The 22,976-nt window shown below is 35.0% G+C and overlaps 1 protein-coding gene across 1 annotated transcript in view; it reads right to left on the bottom strand.

Moving 5' to 3' along the window:
• TTC21B (tetratricopeptide repeat domain 21B) overlaps positions 1-22,976 on the bottom strand; it is an 80,943-nt gene that overhangs the window by 16,461 nt on the left and 41,506 nt on the right. Inside the window, exons 18-24 of the mRNA XM_011990985.1 lie at positions 22,568-22,706; positions 19,183-19,289; positions 13,164-13,352; positions 11,176-11,286; positions 10,089-10,170; positions 1,572-1,722; positions 1,219-1,380 (exon numbers count right to left, since the gene is read on the bottom strand). Of these exons, the coding sequence (XP_011846375.1) occupies positions 1,219-1,380; positions 1,572-1,722; positions 10,089-10,170; positions 11,176-11,286; positions 13,164-13,352; positions 19,183-19,289; positions 22,568-22,706 (941 nt within the window). The remainder of the gene's footprint in view (positions 1-1,218; positions 1,381-1,571; positions 1,723-10,088; positions 10,171-11,175; positions 11,287-13,163; positions 13,353-19,182; positions 19,290-22,567; positions 22,707-22,976) is intronic.

The following is a 22,976-nucleotide window of genomic DNA, read 5'->3' as shown; positions in this document are numbered from 1 at the left end:
AAAGTTCTTCTTCCTTGGCTTCTGTAACACTACATGGCTTTAGTTCTCTTTCTACCATGTTGATTGCCCTTTTCTGACCTTCCTTCCTCCTCCAGATCCCTTAAATGTTAACAAACTTAACATTTAGTTCTCAGATTTTTGTTACTTCATTCTACCACTTTCAAAGAGGCCATTCATGGAGTTCCAACTATGCACTCTGCAGATGTCTCCCAAATCTCTATCCCTAGCTGTGACCTCTCTTCAGAGTTTTAGTTTTGTATTTTGAATTGCCTGCAGAAGATTTCCACTTGGATAGCTTATAGTTCCGTAACAGCAATGTTACCTCAACCTTCCTATAACAACCATAAACATGCCACTTCCTAGCTCTAATTGATCTCTGTAATCCAAGCATTAAAATCTGTCACTGAAATCTCTTGGCAATCTAGTATTAATTTTTTCCTGCTCCTCCATGCATCTTCCCCTGAATACCTCATGTACTGCTATGATTCCTATGAACTCTAACAATACTTAATATCCATGTAAATCCATTTATGTTTAGTTGCAGATTGAAAGGTTTCAGGTATTGTCTTGCCTCTTAAGTAAATTACACACTCCTGAAGGCAGGAACTACCTCATATTCCCTTTATGTCCTAATACATTCCCCACATGCCTTGCCCGAGTCTAAAGAGAGGACAGGCTACTAATGCAGGTTGATAAATAACCATTGACTAGCAGTATACCACACTAGCAGCAGTCAGGACTCAGTCTAAATCTTGCCTCCATCATTACTATCACATTAAACAAGTTGACTCAGCTTATTCTGCAATACTATTGTAGAAAACAAATGAGATAGTGCATAGAAAGTATAGAGGACAGGGTCTGGAAAATACCTACCATTTGTTAAGTAGTTACTATTATTGTGTGGATAATTTTTGCCATAGTTGTCAAATTCTACAATTAGGGGAGTGTCTTCATAACATGTCTATTATTATTTAGGAAACCTAAAAACATTTTATGCCTGTTTCAGAGAATAGTTATGTTAGCAATAACTAATCTATTGAATAACTATTCAATTTGCTAAAATAACTATTCTCTGAAACAGGCAATGAAATGCCTATTTATTTTATTCATCTGCCCTTTCATTATTGCTATCCTAGAATTTAGTTCTTTTGTATAGTATCCTGTTTATTATCTCCAACAAGTGTTTTTTAAAAAAGGATAATATGTCAAATAACTCACCCCAGGTCTCCATCCAGGTTTTCAAATACTTCACCTCCAATAGTTTCATTATCTGGATTCAAACAGATTTCTATCATATTATAAAGGGCATTTTGGCCCCAGTCACGATCTTTCCGAGCTTTATTAAAATGTCGAAGGGCATCATTTGGTTCTCCAGTGTACCTTGTTAGATGTTTAAAAGAATTATTTATTTCAATCACTGACTACAAAACTTAGTTTATAATCTGTCTGGTAAATAAAACTGATGAACTATTTTGAAAAGTACATTTTTTTTACTACAAAGAAAAGCTTATTCTACTTGATTTACAATGAGAAAAAAAAATTATGTAGCATTTATTTGTCAATAGATTTACCAAAGATATAGTCCTTTACAATACTGAAATCCTGGCTCCAACTTTGCTCTGGAGTTACGTTTCTCAGCCATTGAGAAAAATCTTGGGACATCCTCGAGTTTTCCACATCTTCTTAGGAGATCAATCAAACGAGATAATGTCATATAATTATCTGGAAACAAATAATACTTCAGATACGGGCAACATTTTATATTGTTTCTTTTGTTGGTTATAATTCTACTTCATTAGTGTATAATTTACTTGTATAAAGTACATTTTAAATATAAGTAAAAAATGCCTCAGGGAATAAGTCCCTAAAGATGCTGTATGGCCAACTAGATGATCTACTAAATGACATAGTTTGGGCTGGGTTGGTCAGATCTACATAGGCAAATCTGGAAAAATGAATATTTCTTGTAACTTTTCTACTGTTTGGGGGACGACAACCTTAGAGAAACAGCCTCTACCTAGGTAGTCTAGACTTTCAACTGTGTAGTTCAGGGATACCGATTTAATTGGACAGGGCAAGTTCACTGTAGGTCTCTGAGAACCCCTCTCCTACTTACTCTTGCTAGGAAGGACGTGGGAACAGTACAATTGGCAAATAATGTATGGGGTGGGCAATAAGAAATTTTTCTCCAGTCTCTCTTTGATATGTACATATAGCTAACATACCATATGCTAACTTACCATACTAGAACCTTAGCATATTAGTTCCCATATTTTAATCCTGTTTCACCTTCTTCTAAAAAAATTCATTCATTCATTCATTCCTTCGATCTCAGGTATAATTTCCTGGCAGGTTCCTAGAAAGCCTTCTCCCAATTCTATCTAATTCTCTCTTATCAATAACAAACTAAGTTACAGAATAATTTAATAAATCTTTTTTAGGATTGTAAAAATAATGTATAGACACTACAGAAAATAAGGAAAAAATATAAAAAGTATAAAGAAAAAAAATCAACATATTTCCAGCTAGAGATTAGCACATTTTGGTGTGCTTTCTTTCATATATTTGAAAACCAACCGATATATAAACGTAAGCAAAGATATGTTATTTCTTTGTTTACATTCATACAAAATCGATGTTTATTTACATATATACAAAACTGGAGTCACATTTGGGGTTTTGATTTTGATTGGTTTTGATTAGTTTTAATGTTGATTTTGATGAACATTCAACAGTAAACATTTCCTAATTGTCATTAAAGAATCTTCCAAAACATGATTTTTAATGGTTGCATAAGGGCCTACTTACTGATGATTCACATTATTTATTTCTTTATAGTGGTATCTTTTAGATGTTTGGGTGCTCAAGTTTCAGTTAGCACAGGACTAGGGATACGTAGGGGAATTGCAAAAACCCTTAGGCTATTCTCAACATGTTCTTAGGTTGAATTTCTAGAATTAAAACACAAAAACAAAAAAGCTTGTTTTAAAGCTATTTATCCTTGACTCTATTTTGCTATTTGAAAAGAGATGACATCATGTAAATCCAGCAATTTTCCTGAGTATATATCCAAAAGATTAAAAGCAGAGACTCAAACAGGTATTTGTACACCAATGTTCACAGCAACAACCTTCATAATAGACAGAAAAAGTGGAAAGAGCCCAAATGTCCATCGCAGTTGAATAGATAATCAAAATGTAGCACGTACATATAAAGGAATATTGTATATTGTATGTCAGCCATAAAAAATAAGAAAATTTTGACATACACTTCAACATGGATGAATTGTGAAGACATTATACCAAGTGAAATAAGCCAGACACAAAAGGACAAATGCTGTGTGATACAGCTTACATGAGGTGCCTAGAATAGTTAAATTCATAAGCACAGAAAGTATAATGATGGTTGCTAGGGGCTCCGGGAAGAAGAATGAGGAACTGGTGTACCGACTTACAGTTTGGAATGGTAAAAAAGTTTTGGAGATGGGTAACGGTGATGACTTACAAAACAATGTGAATGCATTTCATGCCACTGAACGATACACTTAAAAATGGTTAAGATGATGAATTTCGTGTTATATATGTTTCACCACAATACAAAATATTCTTTAAAAAAAGAACTTCTGGAAACACTGTATCTATTCAATTACAGGATGTTAAACTAATACAGGTTGATAGTATCGTTTGTCCCCTTGACACACAATCTTGAGTCCAGAGATTTTGTTCATCACACTTTTTAGCATCACTAAAAAGGGCACAATAAGAATATGGTTTCAGAAAAAGACAACTCAAATATTGGTCTTGTCGTTTAGCTATGTGAATTCAAACAAATTTCTCAAATTCTTTGAGTCCAATCCACTTATTTTCTTAAAATAGCATTATAATATTGACTGTAGGAGTGCTGCTATATAAATAAAGCCACAAAAAATATTTATAAATTACAAATGTTATTAATAATATTTATACTTCAAAAATTTTGATAAGAAATAGAATACCCCATAATAAAGCCACAGCATCTGGAAGCTATACTGGATTAAGCAAGAACTAAAGGTTAAAATTTCTGGTGAAATTTTTTTTGCATGATACTGCTAGTATTGTCAACATTGGGAAGGCAATTTCTAGAATATTTCTTATATACTATTGAAATGTATTCATTATTAGTTCAAGTTATAATTACCAGTGACAGATTAAATTACATTCACTTGTCTTTTGGTTAACCATGACATTTGCAAATTTCTGCACTTAAGAAATCCATTAAAAACTAAAATGTGTATTACCCTCTAAAAAACTTAGCTGGTCCATCTTTATTGATGGATAGTAAGAAGATATCAAAATAGTTATAGGGTGATGAGATGTGGCAAGCATACAATGCTATGGTATGGTATTACAAAGCACAGGATTCCGAACTTTGCCTGGAGGAGTTGGGAAATTTTACATAGGAGTTGACCTTTGAGCAGCCTCAAGGATAGGAGGAAGATCTTACTAGACTGACTGGATGTGTTGGCTAGCTATCAAGCAAACAGAACTGAGGAGACACCTTAACCGATTACTATGAAGGAAGGGGAAAGCTCAAGGCCATCTGGAGATTCTGACAGAGAAAAGGGGCAATCTGTCATGACAGCAGTAATTAGATCTAGAAGAGGAATTTTTCAACTACTTAAATTAAGTCAAATTTGTATGGTACATTTCTGAAATAAGCTAAAATAGAGCCTTAATCTAAAGTACAAGATGAGTTACTGAGGATAAACAATAATGTACACATAAAATGAATGTAGATACATATGTTTTAGAGTAATTCCAACAAAATAGATCTGTGGATAAGTGTGTAAGGTACTAGTAAGAACAAGGCATACAACACAAGATTAAAAACTCTTACAATTAAAAATATCACACAGACAATAAAAATTTACTGAAAATTTTGTGGTTGTTTTTGAGATCTCACTCTGTCATCAAGGCTCGAGTGCAGTGGCGTGATCTTGGCTCACTGCAACCTCCGCCTCCCAGGTTCAAGCGATTCTCCTGCTGTATTTTTAATTGACTTGGTGTTTTACAGTCATTCACTGATCCATTCAACCAATAAACATCTATGTTGCCACACCAATAAACATGTATGTTGCCACATCCATGTGCGTGGCATTTTGTCTGATATTGGGAATATAAGATAAATATGGTGAGTTCCCTGAACTTGAGGAGTCTACAGTCTAATATACAACACAAATATGCACATAAATATTTTTAGTAAAATACTATAAGTAATAAATATGCATGGACAAAGTAACCGAGGATTAGGGTTACCAACTCATCCCAGTTTGCCTGGGACTTTCTGTTAGCATGGGAAGCCCCGCATTCAGGAAAACCCTTCGCTCTGAGGCAAATCTAGGATGGTGGCTCATGCTACCCAGCATCACCTAAGACATTTTTTTAATGTAGGTGGTGGTAGTGGGATGCAGATTTACTTTTGTATTTTCTCCCAAGAGGGATATATTTTAGATTATGTGTTTGGAAAGAGAAAAGAGATAAGGAAGCTAAAGTTCATTTTAGGCAAAAGGAAAAAACCCAAGCAAAGACTTGGAAGCGTGGTTGCATGTCATTTGGTGTTGCTGGAATACAAGATCCTTATATTGCATTTATAAAAAATTGCTTTTATATTTGTTTACCAACAGTCCAAAGCAGTCAGTCTACTCAGCCAATTTTTTTGGGAAAAAGGCTGCTGCCAACTAACAGAAACTTAAGTGAAACAAAACCCACAAGACACATGAAGGCTTCTTCAAATCTTAGAAAACTATAATGTGTGAGATTCTTCAAATCTTAGAAAACGGTAATACTTTTAATGCCTTAAAAATATTCACAACAGAAGAAGTCTGCTTTTTTAAGAAATAAAGTTAGATCATTGTCTCAAAGGGAAAGACTGTGAAATGGGAACCGCTTGAGATAGAATGAAAATATTATGTATATTACTTTCAAATGGTAGTTTAGAGAAGAGGAATAAGAGAAAACAGTGTGGAACACAAGGTAGAAATGGCAGGGAAAAAAAACGACACAAGCCTGAAGAAAATAAAAGTAGGTTTGGGCAATGTGGGTGGCAAGATGAGCCCATATTTTGGACCCAGGGTGAGTGGAAGAGGTGAGGTGGTCAAGTAATTCACAGCATTCTTTTAAGTAACATCTAAGTATACTCTGGAAAAGACAAGGCAAAAAACAAATGAAATGGCCTCTGGTAGTCCCAAGGTGGAAAAAAAATTAAATAGTAAAAATAATAAAGAGAAAGTGTTGATACTACTGTAAAAAATAGACCATATTTTTTCCTTTCAATTTTTGTGCCAACTGGGGATATTTTATTTCTAAGTATGAACTGATGTTCTCTAAATTCAAACGTCTTTTTATTAAAAGCATTAGTAGAGGTAGCCTGTAGAGCATATCTAGTTCTTTGAGTTGCCCTGCTTGAAGGATTGCCACCTCTGTGTCTCTGCGGCTCTAACCAGGCAGCTCTGACCGGGGTTTAGAAGAACTGAAACACAGCTGTAGGACTTTCTCTGCCATTTCAAACTCTTTTTAGTAACACAGGTAGTAACACACAGTCATCTATTAGTCAAACAGTTCCCACCTCTCTTTCTTCTTTTCCTCTTTCCTCTCCTCCCTCCGTCCCCGCTTCCCTTTCTTCCTTTTCTCCCTCACTCTTCTTCCCATCCAGTATTTGTCGAGTACTAACTAGGCCAGGTATCCTTCTCAATTCTGGAAACACAGCAGTGAAAGGCAACGTTTCTGGTCACTTGATGCTTCTGTTCTATGATTTATAGTTTTTTTGGTTTTGTTTCACAAGAGCTACACAAAACCCAAAAATCCTTAAAAAAAAAAAAAAAAAAGCCAAACCCCAAAAACCCAACTGAATAGAAAACAGGATAAAGGGATGGAGAGCAAGAAGTGGTGCTACTTGATGTAGGCCAGTGAGGGAAAGGCATTCTAAGGAAGAAGCAGCACCGGAGCAAAGGCCCAAAAGAAAATGAGGCAGCAGATGGACCTTTGGGAGGAGCACATTCTGGGAAGCAGAAACAGCAAACAAAAAGGCTCAAGGCTGTAACTGGCTTGGGCTTTTGCCTACCTAGTTTCTGTTATCCCTTTCTTCTTTACTATCAGAATTCTGATTTTATTCTACAGGGTATTAGATGCAGCTAAAAGATAATGTTTCCCACCTTCTTTTGCAGCCATGGAGTTGACACTACTAAGGGTTGGGTTTTATTTTTTTGCTGGTTGGGAAGCCCTTTTGTCCAGCTCTGCACCCACCTTCCCCATCTGGGCCCTGGAACATCAATGCCCAGCACTGCAGTGGTCATCTTGAACCATGAGGTGATGCTCAGGCAAGTCAGAGTAACAATGTAGAACAAAAAGGGAGAAGGCTCTGGTTTCCTGAAGACACCGTGGAACTGCCATACCAACCCCTACACAGTGTACTTTTAGATTTCTTTTACAGACAGAAAATTAAAAGCTGTGCTTTTTTAGCCTAGAATTTTCAGGGGCATCTCTGCCATTTTCGATGAAAGCATTTCTAAAGTCTTCATAGGCTAGGGATGGAAAGAGAGATGAGTTATGACGATGTTGCAATAATCTATGTGGAAGATGGCAATGGTTTAGACCAGGGTGGCAGTAACAGAGGTAGTAAAAAGTGATGGCATTCTAGGTATACTTTGAATGTAGCACTAACAAGGATTTGCTGATAGACTGGAGGTGATATATGAGAGAAAGATGAGACAAAGATTAACTGTGAGGTCTGGGCTGGCATAACAGGGAGCAGTGATGCCACTCACTGAGGTGAGAGGTGGGGGTGGAGCAAACTTAGAGGGGAGGGAAAGATCAGGTGTTCTATTTCGGACATGTTAAGCTTGAGATACTCCTAGACATCTGAGTGGGAATGCAAAGAGGCAGAGGTGTATATAAGTAAGGGCTGCAGATAAATGTTTAGGACACATCAGTACATACATGGGATATAAAGCCATGCAGCTGGACAAAGTCACCTAGGGGGTGAATATATAAAAAGAAAGGAGGTTCAGGAACTGAAGCTAAGAGTGTTCTGATATTTAAAGGTCATACAGAGAAGAGAACTCCAACAAAGGAGAATGAAACAGCGGGCAATGGGGCAAAAGAAGAACCAAGTGAGTTTAGGATCTCAGAGACAAATGAAGAAAGTCTTTCATTGTGGAGGGGGATAAACTGTGCCAAATACGATGACAGGTCAAGTCAGCAGAGAACTGAGAACTGAATCTGATCTGGCAGTATGGGGGTCACCGACCACATTGCAGAAGCGACTTCCCTGGAGTGCAGCAGTGGATGAGACAAAGTGAACACAGCATGTTTGAAAATCCTTCAGAGAAAAATTTGTTGTCAAGAAGAACTGAAGAAGGGCACAGTAATTGGGGGGTGATAAGAGTTAAGAGTTGATTTTTATTGACTGATTTATTTAGAGCAGGAAGATGTCACAGCACAGTTATATGTTGATTAGCAAAAATTGATAATTCAAGAGAGAGAACTGTAAGAGTAAAGCCCTTTGGTAGGTGAGAAGCTGGACACAGGCGGGATCACAGGCCTGGGGAGGACAAAGGCTGAGGAGTGGGTAAATTTAGTGACAAAGAATGGAGAAGTTCTCTTCCAGGTGCAAGTATTCTCTTAGTGAAGTAGGTGGCAAGGCTTTTAACTGTGGGCAAGAAATGGGGCAAGGGTATTGGAGGTTTGTGTTGCAGGAAGTCAGGGATCCCAAACACAGGGACTGGCTGAAGCTGCGGCAGAAAAACATAAACTGCGAAGATTTCATGGCCTTTTATTAGTTCCCCAAATTAACACTTTTATAATTTCTTACGCCTGTCTTTACTGCAATCTCTGAACATAAACTGTGAAGATTTCATGGACATTTATCACTTCCTCAATCAATACTCTTATAATTTCCTATGCCTGTCTTTAATCTCTTAATCCCGTCATCTTCATAAGCTGAGGATGTATGTCACCTCAGGACCCTGTGATGATTGCATTATCTGTATAAATTGTTTGTAAAACATGTGTGTTTGAACAATATGAAATCTGGGCACCCTGAAAAGGAACAGGATAACAGTGATTTTCAGGGAACAAGGGAGATACCATAAGGTCTGACTGCCTGCAGGGCTGGGCAGAACAGAGTCATATTTCTCTTCTTGCAGAAAGCAAATAGGAGAAATATCGCTGAATTCTTTTCCCAGTAAGGAATAACCCTGGGAAAGGAATGCATTCCCAGGGGTGGGTCTATGGACGGCTGCTCTGGGAGTGTCTGTCTTATGCGATTAAAGATAAGGGATGAAATACGCTCTGGTCTCCGGCAGTGCCCTCAGGCTTGCTAGGATTAGGAAATTCCAGCCTGGTGAATCCTAGTCAGACTAGTTGTCTGCTCTCAAACGGTGTTTCCTGTTAAGATGTTTATCAACAACAATGCGTGCCCAGCAGGACATGGAACCTCATCAGTAATTCTAATTTCACCCTGGCCTTCTGATCTTGCTCCGCCTCTCTGCCCTTGTGATCTTTTATTGCCCTTTGAAGCATGTGATCTTTGTGACTTACTCCCTGTTCATATCCCTCTCCCCTTTTGAAATCCCTAATAAAAACTTGCTGGTTTTGCGACTCAATGAGCATCATGGAACCTACCAACAGGTGATGTCACCCCCGGAGGCCCAGTTGTAAAATTGCTCTCTTTTGTACTCTTTCTCTTTATTTCTTAGAGCAGCTGACACGTAGGGAAAATAGAAAAGAACGTACGTTGAAATATTGGGGGCTGGTTCCCCCGATAGTTTTCAGGAGACAAGAGAAAGTGGGAAAAAATAGTTAGAATCAATAAATTCATTCTTGGAATACAGTAGGATTGCCAGGTTTGTGCTCATAATTTAAAGTGAGACCAGTCAACAGTGTTGCATTTTCCTTATGGCCATTTCAGCTATTCAAGCCCATGTGTGGAACAAGTAGACAGTCTGATTCAACTAGGGATGGAGTTTGCCCAAGGGCAAAACCACTAAACAGAAGAAAAAGGAGTAAGGGAGGGGTGACTGAACTCAAAAAATACTATCAGTGGGTATTTACCTGGCTTACGTTCTAAAAGCTGCTGTAAATGAAACACCGCTTGTTCATAGTCTTGTTTTCTGAACATGAGATCAGCCATCATCTATAAAGATAAAAGTTGGTTCTAAAAATATTGCCATGTATTTTACACAACATCTTCTTCCAATCAAGATTTAACACTAGAAAAATATAGATGATAAACATGAGGAGGGGGTAGCATTTTATAAAAAGGAGGAATTTAAGGTTCAAGCCCACCTTGAGCAGAATAACTTGGAGATCAGTGTAACAGAAGATAATCAAGGATGTGAAACAGATTGCTCTGCTTGCAAAATTGTATTTTTAGCAAAAAATATGTTCCTAGCAGTTGTTTTAAAAACAGAAATTTGAAAGGAATTGCACACTGTATGTGCTATTGTAGAAAAGATAACTCACTGAACCTGACTAAAATAACAATGAGAAGATTCAAAAACAAAACAAAATTTAAATCATAACTATTTTGAAAAATTAAAAATGAACAAGACCTACTGAGATTTTTCTTATTATGTGCTTTAAAATGCAGATTTCATATATTTCTTTTTAACCACAATAACTTTAAATAAACCTCACAAAATGTCATCCACGTAGCTGTCTGCACAGCTAACAAATATTTTAGTCCACATAAAAATAAGAAAAAAAAACAACCAAAATTCTATTCAAAATAGAACATCTTAGACTGATATATGAAGTTGCTTTTTTCCCCTGTAACTCCAAAAATTCCACCCAAACTCTTAAATGTGTCCACCATTCCTAAGTACTTAAAAGTTAGTTCTTAGCAAATTAGTGTTACCACATGAACTCCACCTAACCAAGCATCCCCTTAGGCATAAATAAAAAAGTGACTAGACCCAAAAGGGCATGTAAAAACCTGACCTAGGTTTATCTTTCTTATAAATAAAATCCTAATGATTCTGGGTCTTTATTGGTAAAATGTAGTAATGTAAGAAAAATGTTATTTCTTCCAAAAGCCAACATAAGCCATGTCTCATCATCTAGTAGTAGTTCCATGGGGTAAAATTTAAAACTTATAAAACACAACTGCTTTTATTGTACCGAAGTTCCTTGGACTGACCATGGTAGCAGCTTCATTATCCTGGTCACTCTGAAGCAGTAAAGCACACTGCCGCAGGCAGGAATCAGGGTCATCTTGTGCCAGGTATAATCGTGCCAGTTCCAACATAATCTGTAAAGCAAAAGGCTAGATTCACCAGACACTGTAGAGAATAAAAAGTGAATCAGGAAAATATGTGGACACAGATTAAACTTTAGTTGACCAAAAGTCATTGCAATAAAAATGCCAAGTATAATAGACAAAAAAAAAAACCCACAAAAAACTGTATGTATACCATCTCTATTTTCTCTTACACTAGAGAAAAAAACAAAGCAAACAAACAAAAAACAGAGAAATAGGTAGTAACTCGCTTCAAAAGTAGAGTGACATAATGCATTGTGAAAAGAACACTGGTCTTAAAACCAGGAGATTGGATTCTAGTCCTAGCTCCTCCATGACAGGGCCAAGTCAGGTCCCTTCTACCTCTCTTAATCTGCTTTCTCATTTGTAAAATAAAAAGCTTCAAGCAGATAATCTCTAGGTATGCCTCAGATTTAAAAGTAGGATTCCAACTCCTTTAGCCACCACTGAAAAAGGTATCTGTTTGGTTATGCCTTGCTAAAGGTTGTTTTTGCCCTTTATCTGAAAAAACTATATTAATAAAAATGTCCAAACTAGTCATTAAATTCTAGAGGATAGTTGTCTTTTGTACATGATCACTTACTTAAGTGTTTAGTCATTAATTATTTTCAAAAATTAATAATCTCTCCAGATCTTCTCAGATCTTGACAGAGTTAAAACATTTTAGTTTTTATATAACCAGTCATGTATGTAAGTGTACTACACCAAAATTATCTTTACATTTATTCTCCCACTGTGCCATATGAGGCCATAGATTCAGCCTAGCCATTTTTGCATCCTTAGTACTAAACACCAATTGAAATACAGAATGTACAACAGCTGTTTAGTAAAAGGAACTGAATGATCTAAATCCAGATATTTGTGATTGAGAAATTATTTAAATTATTTTAAAATTATTTCAATTATTTTGATAAATTAAATTGATAAAATAAATTAATTTGAAAATTATTTAAGTTATTTTGATAATTAAAAACATAAATATTAAAACAATTTGCAAGTTGCTTTATATTACTTGTTCCATTACAGTTTTTAAACTGTAATGTTCTGCTTTTTTTTTTTTTTTTGACAGGGTCTTGCTTTGTTACCCAGGCTGTAGTACAGTGGCATTATCATAGTTAACTGCAGCCTTGACCTTCTGGGCTCAGGTGATCCTCCTGCCTCAGCACCCTGAGGAGCTGGGACTACAGGTACATGCCACCACGTCTGGATAATTTTTGTACTTTTTAGTAGATGGGGGTTTAGCCATGCTGCCTAGGCTGGTCTTGAACTCCTGGACTCAAGTGATCCACCTGCCTTGGCCTCTCAAAGTGCTGGGATTATAGGCATGAGCCACTGCATCCGGCCTTAAACTTTAATATTCTTAATGTAAGGCATCATATAAGATTTTGAAAGTTTTTGAGGAATAATAATCTTTTAATCTTTTAACTTGTATTTTTGTTATATTTCTTTGTAAATCTTCTTCTTTTTCTCTATTTTATTTTTTGAGATAGAGTCTCGCTTTATTGCCCAGGCTGGAGTGCAGTGGTGCGATCTTGGGTCACTGCAACCTCCACCTCCCAGGTTCAAGTGATTCTTCTGCCTCAGCCTCCCAAGTAGCTGGGATTACAGGAGGCACCCCATCCACCATGCTGGCTAATTTTTGTATTTTCAGTACAGACAAGGTTTCCCTATGTTGGTCAGGCTGGTCTCAAACTCCTAACCTCAGATGATCCACACGCCTCGGACTCCCAAAGTGCTAGGATTACAGGCAAGAGCCACTGCACCCTGCCTACATCTTCTTTTAAAACAAGCTGGTAAAAATTTTACATCTGAGGAAATTAGAGGACATCTGGAATAAAAGGTACTTAAAATTTTATAAAGGTACTGACCTTATTATCTGTTTCACAGTGAACCAGAGCCTCTCTATAAAACTTAATTGCTTTTTCATAGTCTCGCTGAGCAACAGAATGTTTTGCAATCTCTGCACAAATTTCAGCTGCTAAATGTTTCTGTGCAGGAACTGCATCTGGCTGTTCCATCTGAACACGTTTTAGTACCCGAGCTTGTAATTCTCGAGCCTAGAAAAAATCAGGATAAAAGGAATAAAAAAAATAAAGAAAGGAAATTAAATTCTCTATAACTCACACACAGCATAATTTTACAGATTTATTTAAACATTATGAACCCTTGATCTAACAAATCCTGATCCAAAGAAAATGTATTCTTGAGATCTCAAGCATGTACTTGTTTGCAAATGAGCCAGCATGCATGTATCTTTCCAACAAAACACTTACGGAATTACCCAGTCTTTTCCCACTGTTACAAGCACGTGTATAGGAAGTTCACCAAGGAGGAAATACAACCTTGAAACAAATACAAAGACGTGGGGCCTTCCTCAGGGTAAGAATGTAGAATAGATTGTTAAATTGGAAGAATATCAGCCTTTCCACCCATCCATCTGGTTTCGGGAACATTGAGATGTTCCTTCGATAAATGGTAAGAACTCCCATGTTTTAGGTCTTCAAAAATAAAATTCACGTTTCAGCTGTACATATGATTCACTAATGAATGCATTCATTTAACAAATAGTAAATGCCTACCACATGCAATATATTATGCTACACACAGGGCACTCTTCTTGGGAGTCTTGTCAAAATGTTAGCAAACAATTGCTTTGAAACAGGTTTTCTTTTTTTTTATCCTCTCAAGCCAGAGGTTTAGAGAGTCATAACAGCATTCTTTTGCAAATGAAATAAAAATGTAAGTGTATATAGCATGTGGTTAACATTAAAACTGTTTCATGAAATTTTTATTTTGGTTATATTAATATGTGTTTAAGTATGTCAGTATATGTACCTTTGTGTGTTTTGGATTATACATATGCATATATCTGTTCATGTTTTTACATAGCTATACACATGTACACACACTCATGCATGTGCTCCTAGTAAAAAACCTGAAAACAATTGGTTTAGCTAGGACGATCTCTGTCTTGCAGGAAGGCATCCTTGCATCCCTGAATTCTTGTACCTCCACATATCAAGATGTCCTCCTCTGACATCACTTAGCCAATAGGAAAGTAGAAAGCAGAGAAAGACCCCGGGGCCCATTCCTAGCACCTCAGGGGTAAGGGTATCATCCCAAGGACACAAGTTTCCAGGTAGCAGCCTCCAAGAATTTTGTTAAGAGATGTCCCATCACTTATGGCCCTCTACTGTTTTACATCTGGACTCTGAATTGCAAGTGTAAGAAAGAAAGTGAAAATTAAAGAGAAAGTGGAGCAAATATTGGTGACAGAGGCCCCTGGCAAACTGCCCCCAGAGGACAGTTGTCCCTTTTCCAACAAGATAAGCGGAAAATGCTGTTGCCATGGGAGTACATAATAGAAAACCTAACTCAGTCTTGGAAGTCAGGTGAGAATTAAAAGAATGGCTAGTAGTTACACCCTGGTGAGTTGGGGAAAAAGAGATGGCATGAAGAGATGGAATGGTTCATAGGCATTAGGAATCACATGTGAAGGAAAGAGAATAGGGATACACTGTTTGATAAAATAATTAGAAGAAAAAATGGCTGAAAAGATACACAGAATATACAACAGGTAAGCCTGTTAAATAATCTACATTTTATCCTAGAGGCCATGGGAAGCTACTACGCCATGTTTATAAGCATTGGCATGACAGGATCAGGTTGCCTTTGGGAACCATCACCCTGGTGGCACTGTGAAGAACTGACTAGAGGGAAACGAGACTGGAAGAGGATGGGATCAATCAGGAGGATACTTCAGGACTGTAAGCAAGAAATAACGATGGAGTCGGCTAAAAGATGACAGAGAGGGCTACAGAAATGCAGAGTTATTAGAAAAGTATGAAATGTTTAGGAAGCAAAATTCCAAAGACTTGAGATTTCCCTAAATTTACCATTTCTGTCACTGCCAAAAATGTTTAGCAACTTTGCAAAAACACTATGACAGAAACCCTAAGTTACATCATGTGAAAAATTAAGCTCAATAAATGGCCACTGAATAAATGAACAGAAAATATCAAAAACTTTGACTCCACTTACAGGTTTCTGTTTGAATTGCATCTTCAGATTTGTCTCTTTGTCATTCAGAATATACAGCATTGTCATCATTGGGAAGAATGTTACAGTTCCTCAAACCTTATCAAAGATGAATAATCCCTGGGCTCTAACATATAAACTCAACAGTTTGGGGTGCTGGTATTGCCTAGCCATGGCATGCTGTTTTTTGATGTTGCTTCATATGTCTGCTTTTATAACACAGGGCCTCATACAACTACGGTGACTGGGACTAATGATATTCATAAAGGAGTGAACTGAGCTAAATTTATTTCTAAAATGTTTTAAAAGTCTACATTTACCAAAGATTACACTTTCCTTCTAGCTTCTGATAGCTAACCTATTGCTGGGTGCAATTCTCTATCATGTGATTCAGAAAATAAGAGCTAAAATGTACCAACCATTAAGGATAAGATATTAACATTGTTTAAGATTACATACTTTAATGATATCATAAACTTAGATGGATATCACAGAATCTAATAATCCAAGCTCAATTCATTCACAGCTAGGACAAAAAAATTTTGGGACTTTCTACTGAAACTTGGGTAAGCACCCACACTCATGCACACACACGTGCACACACACATATACACGCCCCTGTCAGTTAAATCTCAAAACCAAAACACTATAAACTATTTGCAGAATGCAGAACTCTTCTGGGTACACGGGAATCAAGTCGAAAGGTGACTAGTACAGTATCCTGGAAAGCACAAAGGGTTAGGACTGAGGCATCTGCATTCCACTTCAAACTCTTCTAGTAACCAGCTGGATAATCTTGGACAAATACTTTCTGTGGGAAAATGAGCACAGTAATACATAAACTGCTTGCTTACCTCAGAGACCTGTGCTTCCAACATATCACAGGAGCTCACAGACACAGGATAAATAGAATGAGATAAAAATGGTCTTTTTTTAAAAAATCAAGTATGAAGAAGGCAAGTGATGAGTTCACAACTAGACAACTGCAAAACAAACCAATATTATGGATCCTATCTGGGGAACGGTAAAGTGCCTCCAGGGAACTTGGGAAGTAAGATTATCCCTCTCAGAAGTAAGCTGCAAAATCAACACATAATAGATAGAGCAGATAGGCAAAATCGCTTAAATGAGATGGAGAACCTAGAAGATTTACTTAAAAATCTTCCAGTATCTGATACTGAAATAAAATGTATCACATTGTGTTCCCTATAAACAAAGTTTCAAACAACTAATTTAAAATGCCTGACAACAATAATGGAAAAGGCAAAAGTAGAATAACAGAATTTGAATAAGAAGAATGTGTGTTGTAATGTAGCTAACACTGAAAAATAATAAAAGGAGGTATAAATAACACAATAATAGAGGGGAAAGTGGAATAAGAATAATTTAACTCATAAAAGTCAAGAAAATTCAGAAAAAAATGAATTATAAGATGGCAAATCCAAATCCAAATATAATTCATAATTATATTAAATGTTAAAAAATTATAATAGATTAAGATTGTCAAGAAAAAAATTATATGCTGACAGATCTTCAATAAAAGGACACGGAAAATTGAAAGTAAAAGAATGCAGGAGATATACCATGCTAAAAGGAAGCTGGACTTAGCCATATAAACACAAAACAAAGGAGATTTTAAAGCAAGAAGCATTACTAGAAATGAAGAAGGCCATTTTATTATTTTAAAGAACTTAATTCACCAGGAAGATATTGTAATTCTAAATCTGGATCATTCAATAATGTATCTTCTAAATAAATGAAGCAAAAATACATACAACTAAATGGAAAAAGAGAAATCCACAATCACACTGAAAGACTTTAACATCCCTCTCATACAAACAGATCAAAACCAAGCAAACAAATAACAACCAAACCCTAAGAACAGGGAAGATGTAGAGAAATCAATCAACAAATCTGACCTAATTGACATATGGTTGAACTAAGTATTTATTAGGTTGGTGCAAAAATAATTATGGTTACAGCAATGCTAGAAACACATTATTTCAAGTTCACAAGGAACCTTTACCAAAATTGATTATAACGTGGGATGTAAAGCAAGCTTCAACAAATTGCAAAGGATTGAATCATTCAAAGTATGCCTTGGCACAGCAGAAGTGTACTAGAAATCAGTATCAAAAAGATAACAAGCAAATCAGAACTCCATAAAAATTGAATGCTACACTTTTAAATAACCCACTGGTCAAAGAACCAGTCAAAGTGAAAATGAGGAAATGTTTTATAATAATAATAATCATAAATATAATAATAATAATAAAATAATAATAAACTTGTGGAATGCTGATAAACCAGTGTTGAGGGAGAAATTTATTGCTTCAAATGAATAAGAAAAGAACAAAAGCTTGAAATCCATTACCTAACATACTATTTCAAGAGGCTAAAAACTAAAATAAAATAAAAATTAGTAAACCAAACCCAAAGAGTGTAGAAGAAATTATGAGGTTGAAAGAAAACATTTCATGAAGCCAGAAAAGGCAAACGTTGACCCTTCAAAAATATTAATAAGATAATGAACCCCTAGCATAATTGATTATCAAAGAAGAAAAATAAAATTACTAATATCAGGTTTGTAAAAGGGGATCTTTTTCACTGCATTTGTAGACATTCTAAAGAAAAGATACAATAAATAAGTTTATGTTAATACATTTAACGATAAACTGACTACTTAAAAAAATCCAAATTGATATAAGAAGCAATTTGAAAATGATCAGTCTGAAGTCTATTAAAACCTTTCCTTCAAAGAGTTGGGTCTCAAGGTCTGGAACACTGAATTGTTCCAAACATCAAAGAATTAGCAGCCAGGTGCGGTGGCTCACACCTGTAATCCCAGCACTTTGGAAGGCCAAGGCAGGTGGATCACCTGAGGTCAGAAGTTTGAGACCAGCCCAACCAACATGGTGAAACCCCGTCTCTGCTAAAAATACGAAAACTACAAAAATTAGTTGGGCATGGTGGTAAGCGTCTATAATCCCAGCAACTCGGGAGGCTGAGGCAATAGAATCACTTCAACCTGGGAGGCAGAGGTTGCAGTGAGCTGAGATCACGCCATTATACGCCAGCCTGGGCAACAAGAGTGAAACTCCGTCTCAAAAACAAAACAAAACAAAAAAAGAAAAAAGAAAAAAAGAATTAGCATCAATTTGTTGAACACACAGATGTAGAAATCCTGAACAAAATACTGTAAAACATCTTTACATTCCAGCAAATCTCTTAAAAAATTGTATCAAAGTAACATTTATTTCAGTGATATAAGTGTAGTTTAACATTTGAAAATAAATCAATTTAATATACCACATTTGAAAAGAAAAATGGGAGGAAAGACATATGATCATCTTGACAGATGCAGAGAGTATATTTGATAATAATTTAGGTGACTTATAAAGAAGTTGTTAGCAAACCAGAAACTGAATCATCACAAAAAAAAACATCAACCACTTGGGAACATACCTAAGGAAATCTGTGTAAAACCTCTATGTTGAGAACCACAAAATATTAAGAGAAAAAAGAACAACTAAATAAATGGAGGAAGAAAGCACTAAGTTCAAATCCTGATGATGACACTAGTCATATGACTTCACACAAGTTATTCAACCAAGTCTCCTCAGCTATAAAACAGGATTTAAAAATTCCAATCTTTCCTAATTGTTATAATAGTAGTAATAATATATTTAAAATGTATAATCCATAAGCATTCAATAAGTATTTCGATTTTGACATATTTTCTGCAGCTGTTTGGCCAAAAGAGATTGCTTTCCTCTTATACATGGCATATTTCCTTCTGCATCCATCTCCTCCTACCTCATGACCACACTCACAGACAAATGCGTTTACCTGTTGTAATGCAGTGATCGCATCACCAGGTCTTTCCATTTTACTATAAACTTTTGCTAGAAGAACTTGACAACGTCCATCCTCCATGAGAGCTGACAGTTCATTTACTATGAAAGAATGGAATGTAATGGAAAAAATTATTCATCTTAAATAAATATTCACATTTTTCCAGAATTTTAAAAACTGGGCTCTAGAAAAAATGATTTTGAAAAATACTGAATACAGTTAAAATTTTCTCAGTTACCTGAAGAATGATCAAATTAAAAAAAAAAAAAAGAAAAGAAAAGATTTAAGATAAAAACTGGCTGGATGAAAAGTTAAAAAACTGGTTAACAACTAGAGGCTTTTCTTAGACATATATTAAGAGATAACAATTTAACACCACAATAATTTCCAGTTTTACCCTTAAGTGTATAAAAATTTGTTTACAGAAGTCATTAAAAGAAGATACGGTAGTTGCTATATGCAGTTAAGAAGATAACTGCTCTTTTAAAAATCAAAGATACTTGATAAGCAATAAAGTACAGTTATTAAGAGCACTGACTTTGATGTTGAACAGTCTGGTTTCAAATCTAGGCTTTACCACTTACTAGCCCTTTAATTTTGAGCATGGTACTTAACCATTCTATAATTCCCTCTCATCTGTAAAATAGGAAAAATGATAGCACTTACCTCACAGGGTGGATGTAAGATTTTAAAAGCTAATAAGTTACTAAATAAGTTAAAATATGCAAAGTAATGAAAACAAACTCTGGTACATGGTAAGTGCTTTTTAAATATTTGGTTAATGCCAAATACTTTATAAAAAATTTTATAAAAAATAGGGTTATATAAAAAAATAACCCTAGATAATTAACAAAAATGTTTCCTCCACCATCTGTCAAGTGCACAGTTCATGACACGCCATGCCATTTTGCCAACTAGGTAGTTTTGAATGTATCAATAAAACTGAGTTTCAGATTGCTAAATTTAAAATGGGTATGATTATATCTGCCTCAAAGATGAATACGAGTCCTGAGGAGATAATGTATGAAATGTATATGAAGGCATCTGCGTATGTCATGGGCATGCTCAGCAAATATTAAATGAAAGATTTTATGTTACATGAATATAATATACCCACTGTAACTAAAACAGATGATACTTGAATCTCTCTCCCCGTACAAACTTTTCAAAATGTATATCCACATTTAGGCCTTTCAAGTGTTTCAAAAGAAGATCTGATAAATCCATGCATATATTTTTATGGAACTAATAATACTTCATACAATAAATACGTTTATAATTAGAAGAATTTAAGCACCAATGTCATCAAAGCTAAACTAAAAGATCATTTTGAAAATATCAGAAAACTTACAATCGGCTTCTCTCATCATGTGTTCAAATGTATTTTAAAGCTACACTAAACATGTTGTTGGCAAAAGAAAAGGAACATACACAATGGAATAAAATAAAGATTCCTATCATCAGAGTAATGTATATGAAGGAGTTTATTATAAAATAAAGGAGGCAGTTCCATAAATGGCATGAAAATAAAATTGGCTATACACTTTGGAAACTATATACTAAAACTTGTATATGGAATAAAGTACATGGATTAAAGTTCTCAATATAAAAATTAAAACAATATAAATGACAAAAATATATGGACATATTTTCATAATGTTAGGATTAGGGAAGAACGACAAGAAATTTTAGAGAATGACAAGAAATTCAGAAACAAAAAAAAAGACATGAAAAGCAGATATATGATCATTAAATATTCTACTTGATCAAAGATACAATAAACAAATCTGATAAAGAAAAGACAGCCTGGGAGGAGGTATCTACAACATGAATATTAGGTAAAAGATTAAAGACAAAGAATATAATTAAAAATTCCTAGAAGAAAATAAGATACATAAAATACCTAACTTTATCACTCATCAAAGAAATGCAAATTAAAATAAGTTTATTTTTCATGACTAATATGACATAATGTCAGCAAGTTTTTAGCCTTAAGAAAGAACAATGGGGCCAGATTCAATTCTAGAAAGTACAGAGAGGTATATGTATATAAAGAAGGATTTTATCTCAGTACTGCTTCCAACTATTCCCCAAGCTAAATGTGTATTCCAATATGAGACTCATCAAGTCAATTATGATATTAACATACAGTGGAATACTCTACATATGCTAAAAAATAAAGAAGAACTATATTTCTAACAAGGAAAGGAGTTATTAAATGAAAAATGCATACTGCAGAATTATAGGTGCACTATAATCTATTTAGAAAGAAAAAAGTGGTAGGTATAATAATTGTGTATATATGAGACAGGTAAAGATGGGGGCAGGGAGACTGATTATCATGATATACAAGTTGTTAAATATGGTTTTCTCTGGAGAGTAGGAGAGGACACAACTTTTACTCACTTCTGTAATCTTTAAATTCTCGCAATGGGTAATCACTTTTATTGAAAAATAAAGATCTTTAAAAAGCAAATTTTCACAAACTTGAAAGAAGGTAACTTGATAGTATCCAAACAAATTTGAAATGTACAAAATCTTCAACTCAGCACCCTACTCTAAAAAATACATGCAAATGTACACTAAGGAATGATACAATGATATTTGTTGTAACACAGATTATAATATCAAAATAATGGAAAACAAACTAAACATCCAATAATTTCAAGAAAATTAAGTAATTTATTGGCATTATGGAACATTATGATGCCTGTAGATAGAATAATATGAATAAAAATTCCTAGAAGAAAATAAGACACATAAACAAAATAATACCTAACTTTATCACTCATCAAAGAAATGCAAATTAAATGCATCATGTACTGACATCAAACTATCTGGGACATGTATGTGGAAAAAATTGCAGAAAAGCAAGAATAACAGTTTTGCGCAGGAAAATCACATTACATTTATATATACACAAACATATATAGAATATTAAATTACAAGCTACTAGGGAGGTAATTTGAGAACAAGGCAAATGGAATTCATAGGAGAAACAGATGACTTATGCATTATATTCTTTTATAGAGCTTGAATTTTAAAAAAGAAACATGCTACTTTTGTAAAAAGTAAAGATTACAAAAATGTTAACGTGCTTAAATATGAGGTAGTTGTAATTTAAAGATAACTTACTTTATATTATTTTGGGAGGTAAGCTATATTTCTATAACACAATTAACTGTTTCATAAATCTGCTACTAGGTTTTAAAATATCACATTTTAGTAGAGTGGCATTCTGATAAAAGAAAAAATACGCATGTATTTATATAACCAACCACATATAAAATATTGAGAATACAAATACATATTTATGCAATATAAAAATAAAATGGATCAGACTTATCAGACTTATTTCAAACCAGAAAGACTTTCATACCAGGTTCATGGGCCAGAGCATGTTGAAGAACTTTTTCTGCTTTGTCATACCATTTCAATTTTAATAAGAGCTCAGCCAGGTCATAGCAAAGATAATTCTTTTGTCCACTTTTCAGAGCAGTTTCATAGTAAGTGATTGCCTAAACAAAATTCATTTCATTTAAGGGAACAAGACAATGAGAATGGCATTCAAGCACAGCTATTTAACACATTACAGACTTAAAGCATAGGTATAACTAGAAATAACCAGGAAGAATTGTAGGCATATGCCTGCCTGTCAATTAAGTATGCCATTCTTCTCAGAGAATAGATCATCACATGAAACAACTAACATTTCTTTTTCTTTTACTTTTTTTTTTTTTTTTGAGACAGAGTCTCACTCTGTCACCCAGGCTAGAGTGCAGTGGCGC

The sequence above is a fragment of the Mandrillus leucophaeus genome, unplaced genomic scaffold (genome assembly GCF_000951045.1).
Source record: "Mandrillus leucophaeus isolate KB7577 unplaced genomic scaffold, Mleu.le_1.0 Scaffold389, whole genome shotgun sequence".
NCBI lineage: Eukaryota > Metazoa > Chordata > Mammalia > Primates > Cercopithecidae > Mandrillus > Mandrillus leucophaeus.
Note: the sequence above shows the minus strand (reverse complement) of the source record. Positions and strands in the feature narration are given on the sequence as shown.